The following is a 17,852-nucleotide window of genomic DNA, read 5'->3' on the forward strand; positions in this document are numbered from 1 at the left end:
GGCAGACATGGTACTTTGAAGTGTACCTAAAGTAGCACACAAGCATCATGCTAGATTATGATGCAAGAGTCTGCTACTGAAACTTTGGACGGATGAGATGGTTATGCAATGTAACATATCCAAGCAGAGTCAACGAAGATCAAATACATCCGCAAAAGGCTATCCTAAATTCCTAATTGAGGACACCCAAACCAGCATCATTGCTAGGCAAGAAACTGTCTGTCTTGCTCTCCGGCTTTGTTATAAAATATGTAGAGCATGATGAGGCACCATGCATGCATGCATTGATGGGCTCTGTTAGTTCGTAACGATCCATCTAAACAGTAGAGCAATTTGCAGTAAGTGCTCCGAACATCAAATATATAGGACATACTCTGTCCAAATCCAACATTAGTGTTGGCATAGCATCATTAGCTCCCTCCATATAAAAATGGTGAGGAAAAGGAAGCATGACACTTAAGTTGGCAGGCTTCTCAAAGCAACCATGCTGCAGCCGCCTTCAAAACCTTTCAACACTCCTTGAATTGCACGTCTCTCCCTCTCTCTCCCTTTCTCTACGTACAAATACACACACGCATACAATCCCTATAAATACTACTAAGAAACCACGTGAAGCAAGCACCCGCTCGCAGCCTTCCATCTTCCTCTACTCTATCTACTCCAGCATATATGGGTGGATCTACTAACCTTCCTCCTGGTTTCCATTTCTTCCCCTCCGACGAAGAACTCGTCATCCATTTCCTCCGCCGCAAGGCGGCTCTCCTCCCATGCCGACCTGACATCGTCCCTACGCTGCCTCAGAATCGCTACGATCCATGGGAGCTGAATGGTATGTACATAATACTTTCTTTCACAAACCTTTGTACATATCACAAGTAATGTCTAGTCCTGATTCTGACAACTCTTTCAAGGCAAAGCACTTCAAGCAGGGAACCAGTGGTACTTCTTTAGCCAAGCAACACAGAGTAGGACCTCACGAAATGGGTGCTGGAATCCCATCGGTGCCGATGAGGCAGTAAGTAGTGGCGGTTCTCATGTCGGCCTGAAGAAGACACTCGTCTTCTCCATTGGGGAGCCCTTTCAGGCGACCAAAACCAACTGGGTTATGCATGAGTACCACTTACTTGACGGGAATGGGGGTACCAGCAGTTCAGGTAGTTCACGCAAGCGGTCTCACAAGAAGAAAGACCACCCAGACAAAGTGAGTGCTGCATACATGTTATCGCATCTAACATTTTCTTATACTCTGCATTTAGCAGTATCATATACGCATGACAAACGTGTCCAACATGCATGGATGATCATCGCAGGAATGCAGCAATTGGGTGGTGTGTCGGGTGTTCGAGTCGAGCTACGATTCGCAAGTGAGCTTCCACGAGGAGGACATGGAGCTTTCATGCTTAGACGAGGTGTTCCTATCCCTAGATGACTATGATGAAGTCAGTTTGCCGAAGAATTAGAACCTTTGCTAGCACATTTGAGAGAATGGGTTTTGTGCCTACCATGCCATCTGATCATGATGATACTCATAAGAGAAACATCTTTCTTAATGATCAAATGATCTGGTCGGTATTAAACCTAATTCACTCCATCTAGACCAGAGATGTAATTATTCTCCTCCAAGAAGGTGCATGAAACAAATTTAATATGTTTTGACTACTATGGAATATAAGTGTGTAATGGCCTAATGACCACTCTTTCAACTAGCAATTACTCAAGCATTTGATGGTTTCTCCTAAATAGCAAAGGGCATGTCCTGAATGATCATTGTATGAAGTCAACAGTGAGCGCCATGAAGTGGCTTGTGGGGGGTAGGACTTAGGAGTAGTTTTGGAGCGATGCAGGCAATGCTTGTGCATGCCGACTTCTCCTCCAACTCATTGTGTTTCTATGTGTTGTGAACAATGTTATTGTGCCCACAAAGCAAAGGCCAAATGGAGTCAGTCAGATGCTTTTAGATCACAAGGATAAAAAGAAAGAGCATGGTTGGAACTTGTGCAAGCATATTGCTATTGATGTCATCAATGAGATAAGCTCCAAAAGGTAATAATGTATATGTGTGTCCATTCCAGACAGAAAGTGTGCATGTGTGGGGAAGTGGTACCACCATGCACTGGTAAGACTTGCCAAACCAGTTACCTGAAAATCAGGTAACCACTGAAGTTTCTAAACTTGTTTAGTTATTTGCAGTGCATACTGCATAGTGCACTCGCTTTAGATCACTAATCATGGATAGCAACTTTTTAGTAACTTCTTTTAGTACTAAATGGGTTGTTGACTTCTTAATCCAACCCTAGAAATGCGATGATATAATTCTGTCTGTCCTAAGAGAAGTTGGTAGTGCCTCCATCAATAGTTTTAGCATGCTTGTCGTTACTTTTCATGGCTTGCAATGCATGCTTACATCATAAAAATGTGAAACAAAAAACATGGATAAAGAAAGAGAAAAACTAAACTAACTATAATTATGTTAGTGGTCTTCATGTGTTATCATTTGAGTAGTTCATCTAATGACTTTCCTATTGATGCGATACTGGAAGAGGGAATGTGAAGTTCACATTCCAACATTAGCAGACAAATGGAATAAAGTAAAAATATATGTTTTAAGTAATTTATGTACATTCTTCGAAATCAGTGTTGAGTGTGGTCATGATATTACTCAGGCCAAATGCGACAAGACAACCTATTATTTACAGAAAAGATCCATTAATCTGAGCAGTAATAGGAATACATGTCTTGATATAAATGCACCGAGACAGTAACTGAAACAACGCAAGTCCGGAACTAATCATAATTGAGCAACATCTATTGAGAAATACTCCCTCCTTTCCTACATATAAGTCTTTTTAGACATTTCAAATGGACTGCAACCTACGGATGTACGTAGACATATTTTAAGTGTAGATTCACTCATTTTACTCCGTATGTAGTCATTTGTTGAAATTTCTAGAAAGACTTATATTTAGGAACGGAGGGAGTAGATAACACCATACACCAAATAGTCCTCCTGGACTCCCTAAAAGGAGAAACAGATGTTGATCTGCTTTTCAAGGTCAAGCCTTTTGAGTGAAAATTTGAGATGTAAAAATCAGATAGTAGACTTCTCAATGTCAGGCCTTTTGAGTGAAAAATTTAGATGTAAACATCTGATGCTAGAACATGAAAGTCCATTGGCATTTCTAAGAAATTAAACCTGAAGTAGTTTTCCTGAAGGTCCTACTTTGTATCCTTTCCTAGTAAAAGTAACACTAAACACGCAACACAGTTAGGAGTGTCATAAATAAATTTAATCCCACTTGTAAATCTAAAAATTTTTGCTAGAGAATTTTCAAATTATTAGTAACCCTCCTACATGAAATGAATCAGCGGTTCTAAAATGAGATAGCAGCAGAAGAGTTCTTGTAGATTATATACAACAACAAATCAACAGAGCCCCCTCTGCATCAATATGTCTGGCACATAATATTTAGAAGGCCAAAAATGTTTGCTTTACTGAGTTTTAGAATGAGAATGGAATTGCTAGTTAACTATATATCATGTTCCATATGCTATTGTATTCTTAAATTACTCAAAAGAAATAGAAAAAGTCTACTACGACACTTATTTGGCGCACTAGCTATGTTTAGTAGCTTGGAGCCCCCATTGATCTCCACGTAGTTGCATTAACTTCTGTAAAAAGGTTGCATAATGTAGTGCACATCAGCACATGCTTTACCATGTAACCGTTAACCATTACCCCAGCTGAGTGCGCATATAGCTTATCATGGAAGCCATTTCCTTAAACGAGCAAAGCACTCATGGAAAAGGTTGCTAGCAAAGCCATTTCAAACGGAGATTAGGCGGGCCAGAAACCAAACATGTAGATAATACATTACCTACTACAAGGCACAAAGCAATCGAGAACTTTACAGATCTCTGTTACTTTCAACAAGTACTTGTTGTGTCCCTCAGGTGATGACACGAAGTTACGCATCAACAACTAGGTGAAACTTCCTATGGGGTCCAATGGCATGCGTGTGCTTCTCTTCTGCTGGACACCAATTATTGTCATGATAGAGATGAACTCGTCGATAAGTGTGGCCAGTGGCAAGGTCTGTTTCAATCCTGCCAAACTCATTATGTTAGATGGCATCAAAGCAACATAGGACCACTAGAAGAACAGGGGCATTGAATCTTAACGGGCCAACTCAGGTTATACAGTTGACATGACAGGGGATTAGGATCATCAGTAATCTGACTAGCACTTTACACCTACTGTGGTGCCATCTCAATCTTGGCCCTTTCTCCAGGACCACACCTCACTGACTGTTCGGCATGAAACGGATACCTGCTCAATAAAGTGACAATCCACCAGCAGAAACAGAAGCACAATGCTAGGTGCAAACCAAGTTGGGTAATTGAAGAACAGAACAGCAAGCAGAGAAATGCCATCTTTGAGTATGGAAAAATCATAGGCATTCAGTTCTGCAATCCTCTGAAGCCGCTGCAACTGAACTGACAGATATAGAAGTGTGTAATAACTATGATTTCCAGAATGATCGGTACCAGACCAAATTGATCGCAAAAGTCTGAACTAAACCCTAAATTTGTGAACCCACCTCCCAGCGATCCCCCCTCAACTCTCCCGATTCGTCCCCCAACATAGCATCCGGCATCACAGTGAACCGCAATTTCAGTTGAGCAGACCTCACAGCCACAGGGACCGCAGGGGCGCGCGCGCGCAATCTGTTTGACGAAAATACTAGGCGACGCCCACAAAACAATCTGCGTGCAGTTAAGCGGGGTGAGATGAGCGGTCTTGGGGAGAGCACCTGGTGGTTCGTCGGAAGCAGACCTCGCCGGAGTAATCTCCACATCCACCGCCACCCCCGCCGACCAGAAGCTTCTCGTACACAACTACTCCGTATCAATCAGTCAAATAGAAAAAAAAGGAAAAACGAAGAATTAGGGCCTTGGCCCGTGAGACTAACCGGCCCACTCTTTTTTATTTCCTCCTCGGACGCCCGGCTGAGAGGCGACCGAGCGAGCGATTGGACCGGCCCATCTGTAGTAGGTAGTTTTGGGAATCTTCTACAGGTTCCCAGCGGGTTTTAGGCATTTTGCTTCTGCTTTTGCAGCTTTTTCACTTTGGTGAAAAAGCCATAAAAGCTTATAAATAGATGCTTTTGAAGCTTTTATGATTTTTAGACCTAAATATAATTATATTGATTCATCAAAAGTCATAAAAGCCCCAAAAACACGTATTTAGGAGCTTTTATGGTTTTTTGTTCAAAATAAAAAAAGCCACAAAAGCAGAAGCAAAAGCCCAAACAAACAAGGTTGGTTTTGTGAACCTTCTAGAATCTTCATGAACCAGATTTCTATTTTTCCTTTTCTTATTTATGTTTTTCTTTCTTTGTTTCTTTTTTCTTTTTGCATTTATGTTTCTTTTTTCTTTCCTTTTTCCTTTTTTCCTTTTCCCGTTTCTTTTGTTCAAATATTTGTTCGGAATTTCAAATGTTCTCATTTTCATAATTTGTTCACAATTTCCAAAAATGTTCATGTTTGAAAAAATGTTCAGGAATTTCAAAAAAATGATCTTCTTTTCCAAATTTTATTATGTTTCTCTTTTTAAAAAATCAGAAATTTCAATAAAACATCTTGTTTTACAAAAATTGTTCATAATTTCAGAAAATATTCATGTTTCAAAAATGTTCTCCATTTCAAAATGTGTTCCCAATTTCATAAAATGTTCTCGGTTTCAAATTTTGTTTACAATTTCATAAAATATTCATGTTTCAAAAAATGTTCAGGAGTTTCAAAAAATAATTTCATTTTTCAAAATATGTTCACAACTTCTAAAAAATGTTCGTGTTTCAAATAATTTCATGAATTTTCAAAAAAAATGTTTCTCATTTTCAAATTTTGTTCACAATTTAAGGAAAATGTGCGTGTCTCAAATAATGTTCAATTTTTTCAAAAAAATGTTCGTGTTTTTATTAAAAAACATAATTGCAATTTTTTCACATTTTTCCTAAAAATGTTTGGAATATCAAAATGAAATTGTGGCATTTCAAAATTGTTCGTAATTTTCGAGACATGTTTTCCAAATCTCTATCCTGTTATGTGTTCTTGTCATTTTCGCGCCTACACGTGCAGCTTCTAATGTGTGGTGGAGTGGCCGATGACTTGCGCTCAGGAGTCCGATGCGATCGAGGTCGTGCGATCGAATGCTCGCGAGCTCTATTGTTTTTCAGGGGATTTTAGGTCATGCGATAGGAAACGCAAGTGCCTTCGCGTCGGTGGGCTGGCCCAGTCGCGCATCTACCCTGTGCATCCAGCTCCTGTATGACGCAAAATGCGTAGGTCCCCATCGAACGATCCTAGCGATCCATTTCAATCATTCGACGGGATTAGCAAGAGCAAGCCCCCAAGACGAATCAGCCCAGTCCGACTCGGCCTTTTACTAGGCCTTGCAACCAATTACATAGAAAAAAGGGAACATGACAGAAAAGTAATATAAACTACCACATCTCAAAAGATTTATTATGTATAACAACTAGTACCAGAAAAGGGGAAAATGCAATCGTATATAAATCGTGCATGGCGGATTTATAAACAATGCCATGATAAAAAAATGCAATGATGAAAAATGCCATGATCAAACAATGCCATCCTATAATAGTAAAAATGGCTTCATCTTATAATAATAATAATAAAATGGCATCCTCTTTATAATAAATGCCATCCTCTTATAATAAACAATGCCATCCTTTTTATAATAAATGTCATACTCTTTATAATAATGTCATCCTCTTATAATAAAAGATGTCATCCTCTTTATAAAAAATGACATACTCTTTATAACCGAGCAGCAAGCCCGGTTAGCTATCTCAAACCTTGAAATTGATATATGCAATCAAATCCCATCATCTTATAATAAAAAATGCCATCCTCTTTATAAAAATTCCATGCACAAATTAAAAAAAAATCCATCCTCTATATTAAAAATGCGATGATCAAAATTCAAAAAATGCCATGTTATTAATTATTAAAATAACAATGCTCTTGATAATAAAACTACCATCCTCTAAGTAAAAAAATCACATGCTTTAGTTATAAAACATGCCATGCTCATAATAGAAAAACTGCACATCTGAGGAAAAAAATTGGTTTAAAAAATTCTGGAATTTTTTGTTTCGACAATGAAAAACAATTAACTTCAAAAGAATGGATAAAGTTGCTCAGAAAAGCACTTGTACACAAGAAGCACAACAGTCCAGGTGGTAACGCATCGCTTACCCCACTTGGACGGCGCGGTTCCGACGCCCACCCGGCGCGTCTCTCTTGCGCGATTTTTTGGAAAACTATATAGAATGGTTCGCTGGGGAGCATCCCATGGCGAACGATCTCCCAGCACTGACTTAGCACTCGAGCGTGCATCAAGATTGGTGCAGTGCATCGTACGATGGGAAAAGGGTTCGCTGGAGTTGGCTTCCTGGTTGACGGTTGCCAACTAGCATTTTCAGGGAAACAAACTAAAACGTAGGAATCGGTGACACCGCCGGACTGCTCGTTCTCGCTGTGTTGTGTTATGGAACCCCCCCCCCCCTAATTCCTATTTGGCGGTTTCGGCACCAGTTAAAGGCAACTCAACAAATCGGTACACTCCCTGCTTCCTGGGCTCAGCCCATTTTCCTTTTTTAACCTTCAAAAATATTGCGGTTGTGAGATTCAAACTTCGCACCTCACTGAATCCTTTGAAAAGCAGTATCTAACACATACGGCTCCATTGTTGTGCCTAACAATACTTCATTCCACTTCTTATTGTGCACTCCATGCTCTATTTTATTTTTGGCTTTTGTTTGGCCGGATTTTCATCAGTTTTTACTCAGGATTTTATTTTTTCCGCTTTCTTTCTCTTTTTATGTTCATTTTTCTTTTCTATTTTTCTTATACTAAAATACATGAACTTTTCCAAATTCATTATTTTTTAAATCTATGAATTGTTTTTCAAAATCGATGAAAATTTCTCAAATATGTGAACTTATTTTCAAAATCCAATGAATTGTTTTCAAATTCATGAACTTTCACTTTAAAATTGATAGATTATTTGAACCTATGATTTTTTTTAAATCAATGATCTTTTTGAAATTTGTGAACTTTCTTTATCAAAATCAATGAGCTTTACCAAATTTGTGTACTTTTTTTCCACAATTCGATGAGCCCTTTGCAAATTCATGATTTTGAAATTCAAAAATTGATGAACTTTTTTGAATGTGACTTTTAATTCAAAAACAATGGACTTTTTCAATCCGTAAATTTTTTTAATTCATGATTTTTTCAAATTGATTAAAAAATTTCAATCTTTTGCTTTTTTCAAATTCGAGAACTTTTTTTATCTAAATTGATGAATTTTTTTCAAATCTGGGAACCTTTTTTTTTTGAAATCATGATTCATTTTGGAATTCAAAATTGATGAACTTTTCTTGGATTCATGAATTTATTTCCAAGTGGATGAACTTTTTTCAATTTTGTGCTTTTGTCAAATTCATATTATTATTTTCAAAATCATGATTTTTTTTATTTCATGATCTTTTCCCATTTTCGCCATCTCTTTTCAATTGGTCTGAAATTTTTCATTTTTTTCCCAAATTCATGGTTTTTGTGAATTATTTTTTAAATTTGTGTTTTCTTTATTTAAATAATTTACAGTGGGTATATAATACCACTACATGCTCCGTCCAAAAATACTTGTCGGAGAAATGAACAAAATTGAGTTTGGTGTGGTGGTTAACGTGTGAGGCCGTTGACATTGGCGTCCCGAGATCGATTCCCGGTTCAGGCAACCTTTGTTATTCAAATGGACTGCCTAGATGTGGTCAAGCTAATAAAGGAAGCGAGAAACAAGCATATGATGATGATATGAGAGATTACTACGCTTCTTCAAGAATTCCTAGTCAAGCATGTCGAACCCAACGAGGAGCAGAAGGAAAAATAAGTGGTTTTTAGCTAGGTATTCTCTGCAAGTACTAAAAGTAGCGGTAACAAATAGTTTTGTAGTAAGGTAATTCGTAACAAGTAAGAAGTGACGATAGTAACAAAGGTGCAGTAAAGTGGTCCAATCCTTTTTATATCAAAGGACAAGCCGGAAAGTTCTCTTATAGTAAGCCAAGTATTCTTGAGGACACATGGGAATTGTCATCTAGTCACGTTCATCATCTTTAGTTGATTCGCGTTCGCTACTTTGATAATTTGATATGTGTGTGGACCGGTGCTAGGGTGTTGTTCTTACTTGAACAAGCAACCCTCTTTTGATTACCCCATCTCACAAGCATCTACAACTCCGAAAGAAGAATTAAGATAAATATAACTATAACATGAAACATATAGGTCCAAATCAGTCCCTTACGGAATAACACATAAACTGGGGTTTAAACTTCTGTCACTCTTGCAACCCATCATCTACTTATTACTCCCCAATTCCTTCCCTTAGGCCCAAGTATGGTGAAATGTTATGTAGCCGATGTTCACATGACACCACTAAAGGATGAACAACATATGTATCGTCAAAATACCAAGATACCAACTTAACAAGACTTCTCTCATGTCCTTAAGAATAAAAGTAACTACTCATAAATCATAATCATGTTCAAGATCAGAGGTGTATTGAATATGCCTAAGGATCTGAACATATAGTCTTCCACCAAATAAACCAACTAGCATCAACTACAAGATGTATTCAACACTACTAGCAACCCACATGTGCCAATCTGAGGTTTTGGGATAAAGATTGAATACAAGAGATGAATTAGGGTTTGATAGGAGATGGTGCTGGTGAAGATGTTGATGAAGGTTGGTCCTCCCACGATGAAAGGTTTGTTGGTGATGTCGATGGCTTCGATTTCCCCTCCCGGAGGGAAGTATCCCCGACGGAATCGCTCCGCCGGAGAGCAAAAGTGCTCCTGTCCAGGTTCCCCATCGAGACGGCGGTGCTTCATCCTGAAAGTCTTCTTCTAATTTTTTTCTAGGGAAAATAGCATCATATAGGAGAAGATGGGCCCTAGAGGCCTGCTAGTGGAGCCACAAGCTCACCAGGTGCGCCCTAGGGAAGCGCCCCCTAAGCTCATGACTCTCTGGTGGGCCCATTTCTAGCATTTCTTCCGTCAATAATTTTTATATATTCCAAAACAATTCTCTGTAAATTTTCAGGTTATTTGGAGTTGTGGAGAATATCTATCTCTGTTGTAACATTTTCAGGTCCAGAATTCCAACTGCCGGTGGTACCTGCAGACCAAACAGGGTAGCGTAACACTTTCGCTGAAGTATCCCAATGAGTAATCGTCCCAACAAAGAGTGGATGAGAGTATTTATGGAGGCATTTCTATCACACACAAGGTGTCACAACTCTTGTGTGAAGTACTGCTTGAGCTCTGCAAATACTATTACTGTCCTGGGTAAACGATAAACTAAAAATGCTAGTGAAAAGAGGATTTAAAGATGTCTACTAACTAACTAGATAAATTAAATAGCATGAGCTTAAAATGTAAAGGGTGTTTCCTGCAATGAAGACATTAGGTGCGGAGAGATTTCGGTTCATGGTATGAATAGATGAATTGTGCAAGTGTGACGGTAATACTGTTACCTTGTATTGTACTCATTGTCATGAAAGCGGTTCTCCCTAGAGTCATGAAACTCCTCCACTAGGGATTACTTTCATTCTATGGTCCTGCTTCTCCGTTGCCACGGAGTGGTCATTTCCACAATTAAGGTCATAAGACCGGAAACAAGCATTAAGTTCAATGGATAACGTTATCTCATATTATCTTCAGTTCTCATAGATATCTCCATCTGTCACGTCAGAGGTCATAGAGTTCCTAAACAATATGTGTTACCTGTGTAGGTCTTGAGATCATGTTGCATGGGCCCTTAAATTGGACAACACGCATAGAGTTCACCACAGTATAACAACATACTAAATAGATCGTACTACTACGAATTCAAATGACGACATATAGGATAGGCACATATCAATCTTACCACTCACCTACATCTCCCACACCTAGGGAAATTACTCACACATTATATGAGGGGAATCAATCACAACAGAGAGAAAAACCATGAAAACCATATCGATAATATTGAGGGGATCCACAATGAGATGAAATGGTACTCAAATAGTCTTGATCTCATATGAGATGGAGTAGATATTACAAGTTTGAGTCCCTCTTACAATAGTGAAGGAGGTGATGATGATGATGGAGATGAAAGGACCAAAAACTACAATGATCTTCTCTTCATGAAAGTTGCTTGTATAGATGAGGAGGGGCCGTGGGCACTCCATACGACCGCTCAAATGAGCGCGTGCGGTCGTATGAAACGTCGTCTTTCACTCTCGTGCGCCTGTTGATAGTGCTCTCTTCAAGAAAGTTGCTCCAGTTGACTTGATTTGCACCAATCTCCTTTGGTTTCCTTCCAAATGTGATATTTCCTGCCATCCAAAGGACAAAGTAGATTTTCCTCTCCTTTGTTGGATTATAAATAGAAATATCCGAAGAATAACATAAATGTTGGGTAACATAGCATGCAATTTCAAAAAAAATCCTACGATCACGCAAGATCTATCTAGGAGATGCATAGCAATGAGAGGGGAAGAGTGTGTCCACGTACCTTCGTAGACCAAAAGCGGAAGCATTAGGTTAATGCGGTTGGTGTAGTCGAACGTCTTCATGATCCAACCGATCTAGTACCGAACGTACGGCACCTCCGAGTTCAGCACACGTTCAGCTCGATGACGTCCCTCGAACTCTTGATCCAACAGAGGGTCGAGGGAGAGTTTCGTTAGCACGATGGCATGGTGACGGTGATGGTGATGTGATCCGCGCAGGGCTTCGCCTAAGCACTACGACGCTATGACCGGAGGAGTAAACTATGGAGGGGGGCACCGCACACGGCTAAGAGAACAACTGTTGTGCTTTGGGGTGCCCTCCTACCCCCGTATATAAACGAGGAGGGGAGGAGGCGGCTGGCCTAGAGGGGGCGCGCCAAGGGGGGGAGTCCTACTAGGACTCCACTCCTAGTAGGATTCGCCCCCCCTTCTTTTCCTTCTCACGGAGGGGGAAAAGGGGGAAGGAGAGGGAAGAGGAGAAGGAAAGGGGGTGTGCCCCCTCCCCTAGTCCAATTCGGACTCCCCATGGGAGGGGGGCGCGGCCACCCCTTCTGGGCTGCCTGCCCTCTCCCCTATGGCCCATGTAGGCCCAACAATTCCCCGGGGGGTTTCGGTAAGCCCTCGGTACTTCGAAATATACCCGAACCATTTCGAAACCATTCCGGTGTCCGAATATCATCATCCAATATATCAATCTTTACCTCTCGACCATTTCAAGACTCATCATCATGTCCATGATCTCATCCAGGACTCCGAACAAACTTCGGTCACCAAAACACATAAAACTCATAATACAAATCGTCATCGAACCTTAAGCGTGCGGACCCTACGGGTTCGAGAACTATGTAGATATGACCAAGACACATCTCCGATCAATAACCAATAGCGGAACCTGGATGCTCATATTGGTTCCTACATATTCTACGAAGATCTTTATCGGTCAAACCACAATAACAACATACATTATTCCCTTTGTCATCGGTATGTTACTTGCCCGAGATTCGATCGTCGGTATCCTCATACCTAGTTCAATCTTGTTACCGGCAAGTCTCTTTACTCGTTCCGTAATGCATCATCCTGTAACTAACTCATTAGTCACATTGCTTGCGAGGCTTATAGTGATGTGCATTACCGAGAGGGCCCAGAGATACCTCTCCGATACTCGGAGTGACAAATCCTAATCTCGATCTATGCCAACCCAACAAACACCTTCGGAGACACCTGTAGATCATCTTTATAATCACCCAGTTACGTTGTGACGTTTGATAGAACACAAGGTGTTCCTCCGGTATTCGGGAGTTGCATAATCTCATAGTCAGAGCAATATGTATAAGTCATGAAGAAAGCAATACCAATGATCATTATGCTAAGCTAACGTATGGGTCTTGTCCATCACATCATTCTCTAATTATGTGATCCCGTTTATCAAATGACAACACATGTCTATGGTCGGGAAACTTAACCATCTTTGATTAACGAGCTAGTCAAGTAGAGGCATACTAGGGACACTCTGTTTTGTCTATGTATTCACACATGTACTAAGTTTCCGGTTAATACAATTCTAGCATGAATAATAAACATTTATCATGATATAAGGAAATATAAATAACAACTTTATTATTGCCTCTAGGGCATATGTCCTTCAGTCTCCCACTTGCACTAGAGTCAATAATCTAGATTACATAGTAATGATTCTAATACCATGGAGTCTTGGTGCTGATCATGTTTTGCTCGTGGAAGGGGCTTAGTCAACGGGTCTGCAATATTCAGATCTATATGTATTTTGCAAATCTCCATGTCTCCCACCTTGACTTGATGGCGAATGGAGTTGAAGCGTCTCTTGATGTGTTTGGTTCTCTTGTGAAATCTGGATTCCTTCGCTAAGGCAATTGCTCCAGTATTGTCGCAAAAGATTTTCATTGGACCCAATTATAACGCCTCGGACACACCCGCCGGTGGTCGTTACTCCTGGCGGGATCTAGACTGGCCCCATAGATCAATACTAGTCTTTTCTGCGCACTTTGTCCTCACTCATGCACACCCGGGAGCAACTTCCCGGTCGGTCACCCATCCTGAAATTAGTCCAAGCTGAGCACGCTTAACTTTGGAGTTCTGTCCGAATGGGCTTCTGCAAAAGAAGGAATTCCTTATTGATATGAGTAGTCTATCATCCCTAATAAGCCAGGCTATCACACCGAAGCACTAGGTATTACACCTAGATCGGATATGAACTCCTTCATCCAGACTCCTTCATTTGCTGCTTCCGAAGCAGCTATGTACTCTGCTTCACACGTAGATCCCTCCATGACGCTCTGCTTGGAACTACACCAACTGACAGCTCCACCATTCAATATAAATACATATCCGGTTTGTGACTTAGAGTCATCCGGATCAGTGTCAAAGCTTGCATCGACATAACCATTTATGACAAGCTCTTTGTCACCTCCATAAACGAGAAACATATCCTTAGTCCTTTTCAGGTATTTCAGGATGTTCTTGACCGCTGTCCAGTGATCCACTCCTGGATTACTTTGGTACCTCCCTGCTAAAATAATAGCAAGGCACACATCAGGTCCGGTACACAGCATTGCATACATGATAGAGCCTATGGCTGAAGCATAGGGAACAATTTTCATTTTCTCTCTATCTTCTGCAGTGGTCGGGCATTGAGTCTGACTCAACTTCACACCTTGTAACACAGGCAAGAACCCTTTCCTTGACTGATCCATTTTGAACTTCTTCAAAACTTTATCAAGGTAAGTGCTTTGTGAAAGTCCAATTAAGCGTCTTGATCTATCTCTATAGATCTTGATGCCCAATATATAAGCAGCTTCACCGAGGTCTTTCATTAAAAAATTCTTATTCAAGTATCCTTTTATGCTATCCAGAAATTCTGTATTATTTCCAATCAACAATATGTCATCCACATATAATATTAGACATGCTACAGAGCTTCCACTCACTTTATTGTAAATACAGGCTTCTCCAAAAGTCTGTATAAAACCATATGCTTTGATCACACTATCAAAGCGTATATTCCAACTCCGAGATGCTTGCACCAGTCCATAAATGGATCGCTGGAGCTTGCACACTTTGTTATCACCTTTAGGATTGACAAAACCTTCTGGTTGCATCATATACAACTCTTCTTTAAGAAATCCATTAAGGAATGCAGTTTTGACATCCATTTGCCAAATTTCATAATCATAAAGTGCGGCAATTGCTAATATGATTCGGACAAACTAAGCATCGCTACGGGTGAGAAGGTCTCATCGTAGTCAACTCCTTGAACTTGTTGAAAACCTTTCGCAACAAGTCGAGCTTTATAGACGGTAACATTACCGTCAGCGTCAGTCTTCTTCTTGAAGATCCGTTTATTCTCTATGGCTTGCCGATCATCAGGCAAGTCAACCAATGTCCACACTTTGTTCTCATACATGGATCCCATCTCAGATTTCATGGCCTCAAACCATTTCGCGGAATATGGGCTCATCATCGCTTCCTCATAGTTCGTAGGTTCGTCATGGTCTAGTAACATGACTTCCAGAACAGGATTACCGTACCACTCTGGTGCGAAACGTACTCTGGTTGACCTACGAGGTTCGGTAGTAACTTGATCTGAAGTTTCATGGTCATCATCATTAACTTCCTCACTAATTGGTGTAGGCATCACTGGAACTGATTTCTGTGATGAACTACTTTCCAATTCGGGAGAAGGTACAATTATCTCATGAAGTTCTACTTTCCTCCCGCTCTCTTCTTTCGAGAGAAACTCCTTCTCTAGAAAGGATCCATTGTTAGCAACGAATATTTTGCCTTTGGATCTGTGATAGAAGGTGTACCCAACAGTCTCCTTTGGGTATCCTATGAAGACGCATTTCTCCTATTTGGGTACGAGATTATCAGGTTGAAGCTTTTTCACATAAGCATCGCATCCCCAAACTTTAAGAAACGACAGCTTAGGTTTCTTGCCAAACCACAGTTCATATGGTGTCGTCTCAACGGATTTAGATGGTGTCCTATTTAACGTGAATGCAACCGTCTCTAAAGCATAACCCAAAAACGATAGTGGTAAATCGGTAAGAGGCATCATAGATCGCACCATATCTAATAAAGTATGGTTACGACGTTCGGACACACCATTACGCTGTGGTGTTCCAGGTGGCGTGAGTTGCGAAACTATTCCACATTGTTTCAAATGAAGACCAAACTCATAACTCAAATATTCGCCCCCGCGATCAGATTGTAGAAACTTTATTTTCTTGTTACGATGATTTTCCACTTCACTCTGAAATTCTTTGAACTTTTCAAATGTTTCAGACTTATGTTTCATTATGTAGATATACCCATATGTGCTCAAATCATCTATGAAGGTCAGAAAATAATGATACCCGCTGCGAGCCTCAACACTCATTGGACCGCATATTGATACGTCTCCAACGTATCTATAATTTTTGATTGTTCCATGCTGTTATATTATCAATCTTGGATGTTTTATAATCATTTTATAGTCATTTTATATCATTTTTTGGTACTAACCTATTGACATAGTGCCAAGTGCCAGTTGCTGTTTTCTGCATGTTTTTTACATCACAGGATATCAATACCAAACGGATTCCAAATTCAACGAAACTTCGCGGAGATTTTTTTTGGACCAAAAGACACATAATGGGCCCTGGCTGTGCCTGGGGGTGCTCTGAGGTGAGCACAACCCACCAGGGCGCACCAGGAGGCCCGGGCGCACCCTGGTGGGTTGTGCCCACCTCGGGTGCCCCCCGGACCGCCTCTTTGCTCTATAAATACCCCAATATTCCCAAAACCCTAGGGAAGTCGACGAAATATTGATCCAGCCGCCGCAGAGTCCAGAACCACCAGATCCAATCTAGATACCATCTCGGATGGGGTTCACCACCTGCATTGGTGCCTCTCCGATGATGCGTGAGTAGTTCTTTGTAGACCTTCGGGTCCGTAGTTAGTAGCTAGATGGCTTCCTCTCTCTCTCTGAATTCTCAATGCAATGGTCTCTTGGAGATCCATATGATGTAACTCTTTTGCGGTGTGTTTGTTGGGATCAATGAACTTTGAGTTTATGATCAGATATATCTTTTTATATCCATGAAAGTATTTGAGTTTATTTGATCTCTTTTATGCATGATTACTTATAACCTCGTATTTCTTCTCCGATATTTGGGTTTTGTTTGGCCAACTTGATCTATTTATCTTGCAATGGGAAGAGGTGCTTTGTAGTGGGTTCGATCTTACGGTGCTTGATCCCAGTGACAGAAAGGGAACTGACACGTATGTATCATTGCTACTAAGGATAAAACGATGGGGTCTATCTCTACATAGATAGATCTTTTCTACATCATGTCATCATTCTTATTGCATTACTCCGTTTCTCGATGAACTTAATACACTAGATGCATGTTGGATAGCGGTCGATGTATGGAGTAATAGTAGTAGATGCAGGCAGGAGTCGGTCTACTAATCTTGGACGTGATGCCTATGTAATGATCATTGCATGGATATCGTCATGATTATTTGAAGTTCTATCAATTGCCCAACGGTAATTTGTTCACCCACCGTTTGCTATTTTTCTCGAGAGAAGCCACTAGTGAAACCTACGGCCCCCGGGTCTCTTTCTCATATTATTTGCCTTTGCGATCTATTTTCCTTTGCATTTATTTTCAGATCTATTAATCTAAAAATACAGAAATACCTTGCTGCAATTATTCTTATTTATTTTATTTGGCGTTCGATCTATCAATCTACTACAATTTATATCATGTCTGTTTGCCTATCTTGAGGCGCCGTACCCGGAAGGGATTGACAACCCCTTTAACACGTCGGGTTGTGAGGATTTGTTATCTGTGTGCAGGGGTTGTTTACGTTGTGTTGCTTGGTCTCCTACTGGTTCGATAACCTTGGTTTCACATCTGAGGGAAATACCTACCGCTGTTGTGCTGCATCATCCCTTCCTCTTTGGGGAAATACCGACGTAGCTTCAAGCCGCATCACATACATCAGTATGTATTATTTCCAATAAGTCAGTTGCTCGCTCCATTGTTCCGGAGAACGGAGTCTTAGTCATCTTGCCCATGAGGCATGGTTCGCAAGCATCAAGTGATTCCAAAAGCCCATCAGCATGGAGTTTCTTCATGCGCTTTACACCAATATGACCCAAACGGCAGTGCCACAAATAAGT

At 40.5% G+C, this 17,852-nt stretch overlaps 1 protein-coding gene across 2 annotated transcripts; it reads left to right on the plus strand.

Annotated features, from left to right (window-relative positions):
* The first annotated feature begins 578 nt into the window (after window positions 1-578).
* On the plus strand, window positions 579-1,694 carry LOC123053362 (NAC domain-containing protein 104). 2 transcript variants are annotated; one of them, XM_044476823.1, is made up of 3 exons: window positions 579-829; window positions 912-1,201; window positions 1,311-1,694. In XM_044476823.1, exons 1-3 carry the CDS (start codon window positions 670-672, stop codon window positions 1,458-1,460), a joined length of 600 nt encoding a protein of 199 aa, XP_044332758.1. In that variant the 5' UTR covers window positions 579-669; the 3' UTR covers window positions 1,461-1,694. The 2 variants fall into 2 exon arrangements, with proteins under 2 accessions (XP_044332758.1, XP_044332759.1); XM_044476824.1 differs by having other exon boundaries at window positions 601-829; window positions 918-1,201.
* The last annotated feature ends 16,158 nt before the right edge of the window (window positions 1,695-17,852 follow it).

This window comes from Triticum aestivum, chromosome 2D (assembly GCF_018294505.1).
Source record: "Triticum aestivum cultivar Chinese Spring chromosome 2D, IWGSC CS RefSeq v2.1, whole genome shotgun sequence".
Lineage (NCBI taxonomy): Eukaryota > Viridiplantae > Streptophyta > Magnoliopsida > Poales > Poaceae > Triticum > Triticum aestivum.

What these genes read in the sequence shown, in the direction of transcription:
- LOC123053362 (XM_044476823.1), top strand. Translation starts at nt 670, where the DNA reads ATGGGTGGATCTACTAACCTTCCTCCTGGTTTCCATTTCTTCCCCTCC. An exon ending in CGATCCATGGGAGCTGAATG is followed by an intron (nt 830 to 911) that starts GTATGTACATAA and finishes AACTCTTTCAAG; the next exon opens with GCAAAGCACTTCAAGCAGGG. An exon ending in AGAAAGACCACCCAGACAAA is followed by an intron (nt 1,202 to 1,310) that starts GTGAGTGCTGCA and finishes TGATCATCGCAG; the next exon opens with GAATGCAGCAATTGGGTGGT.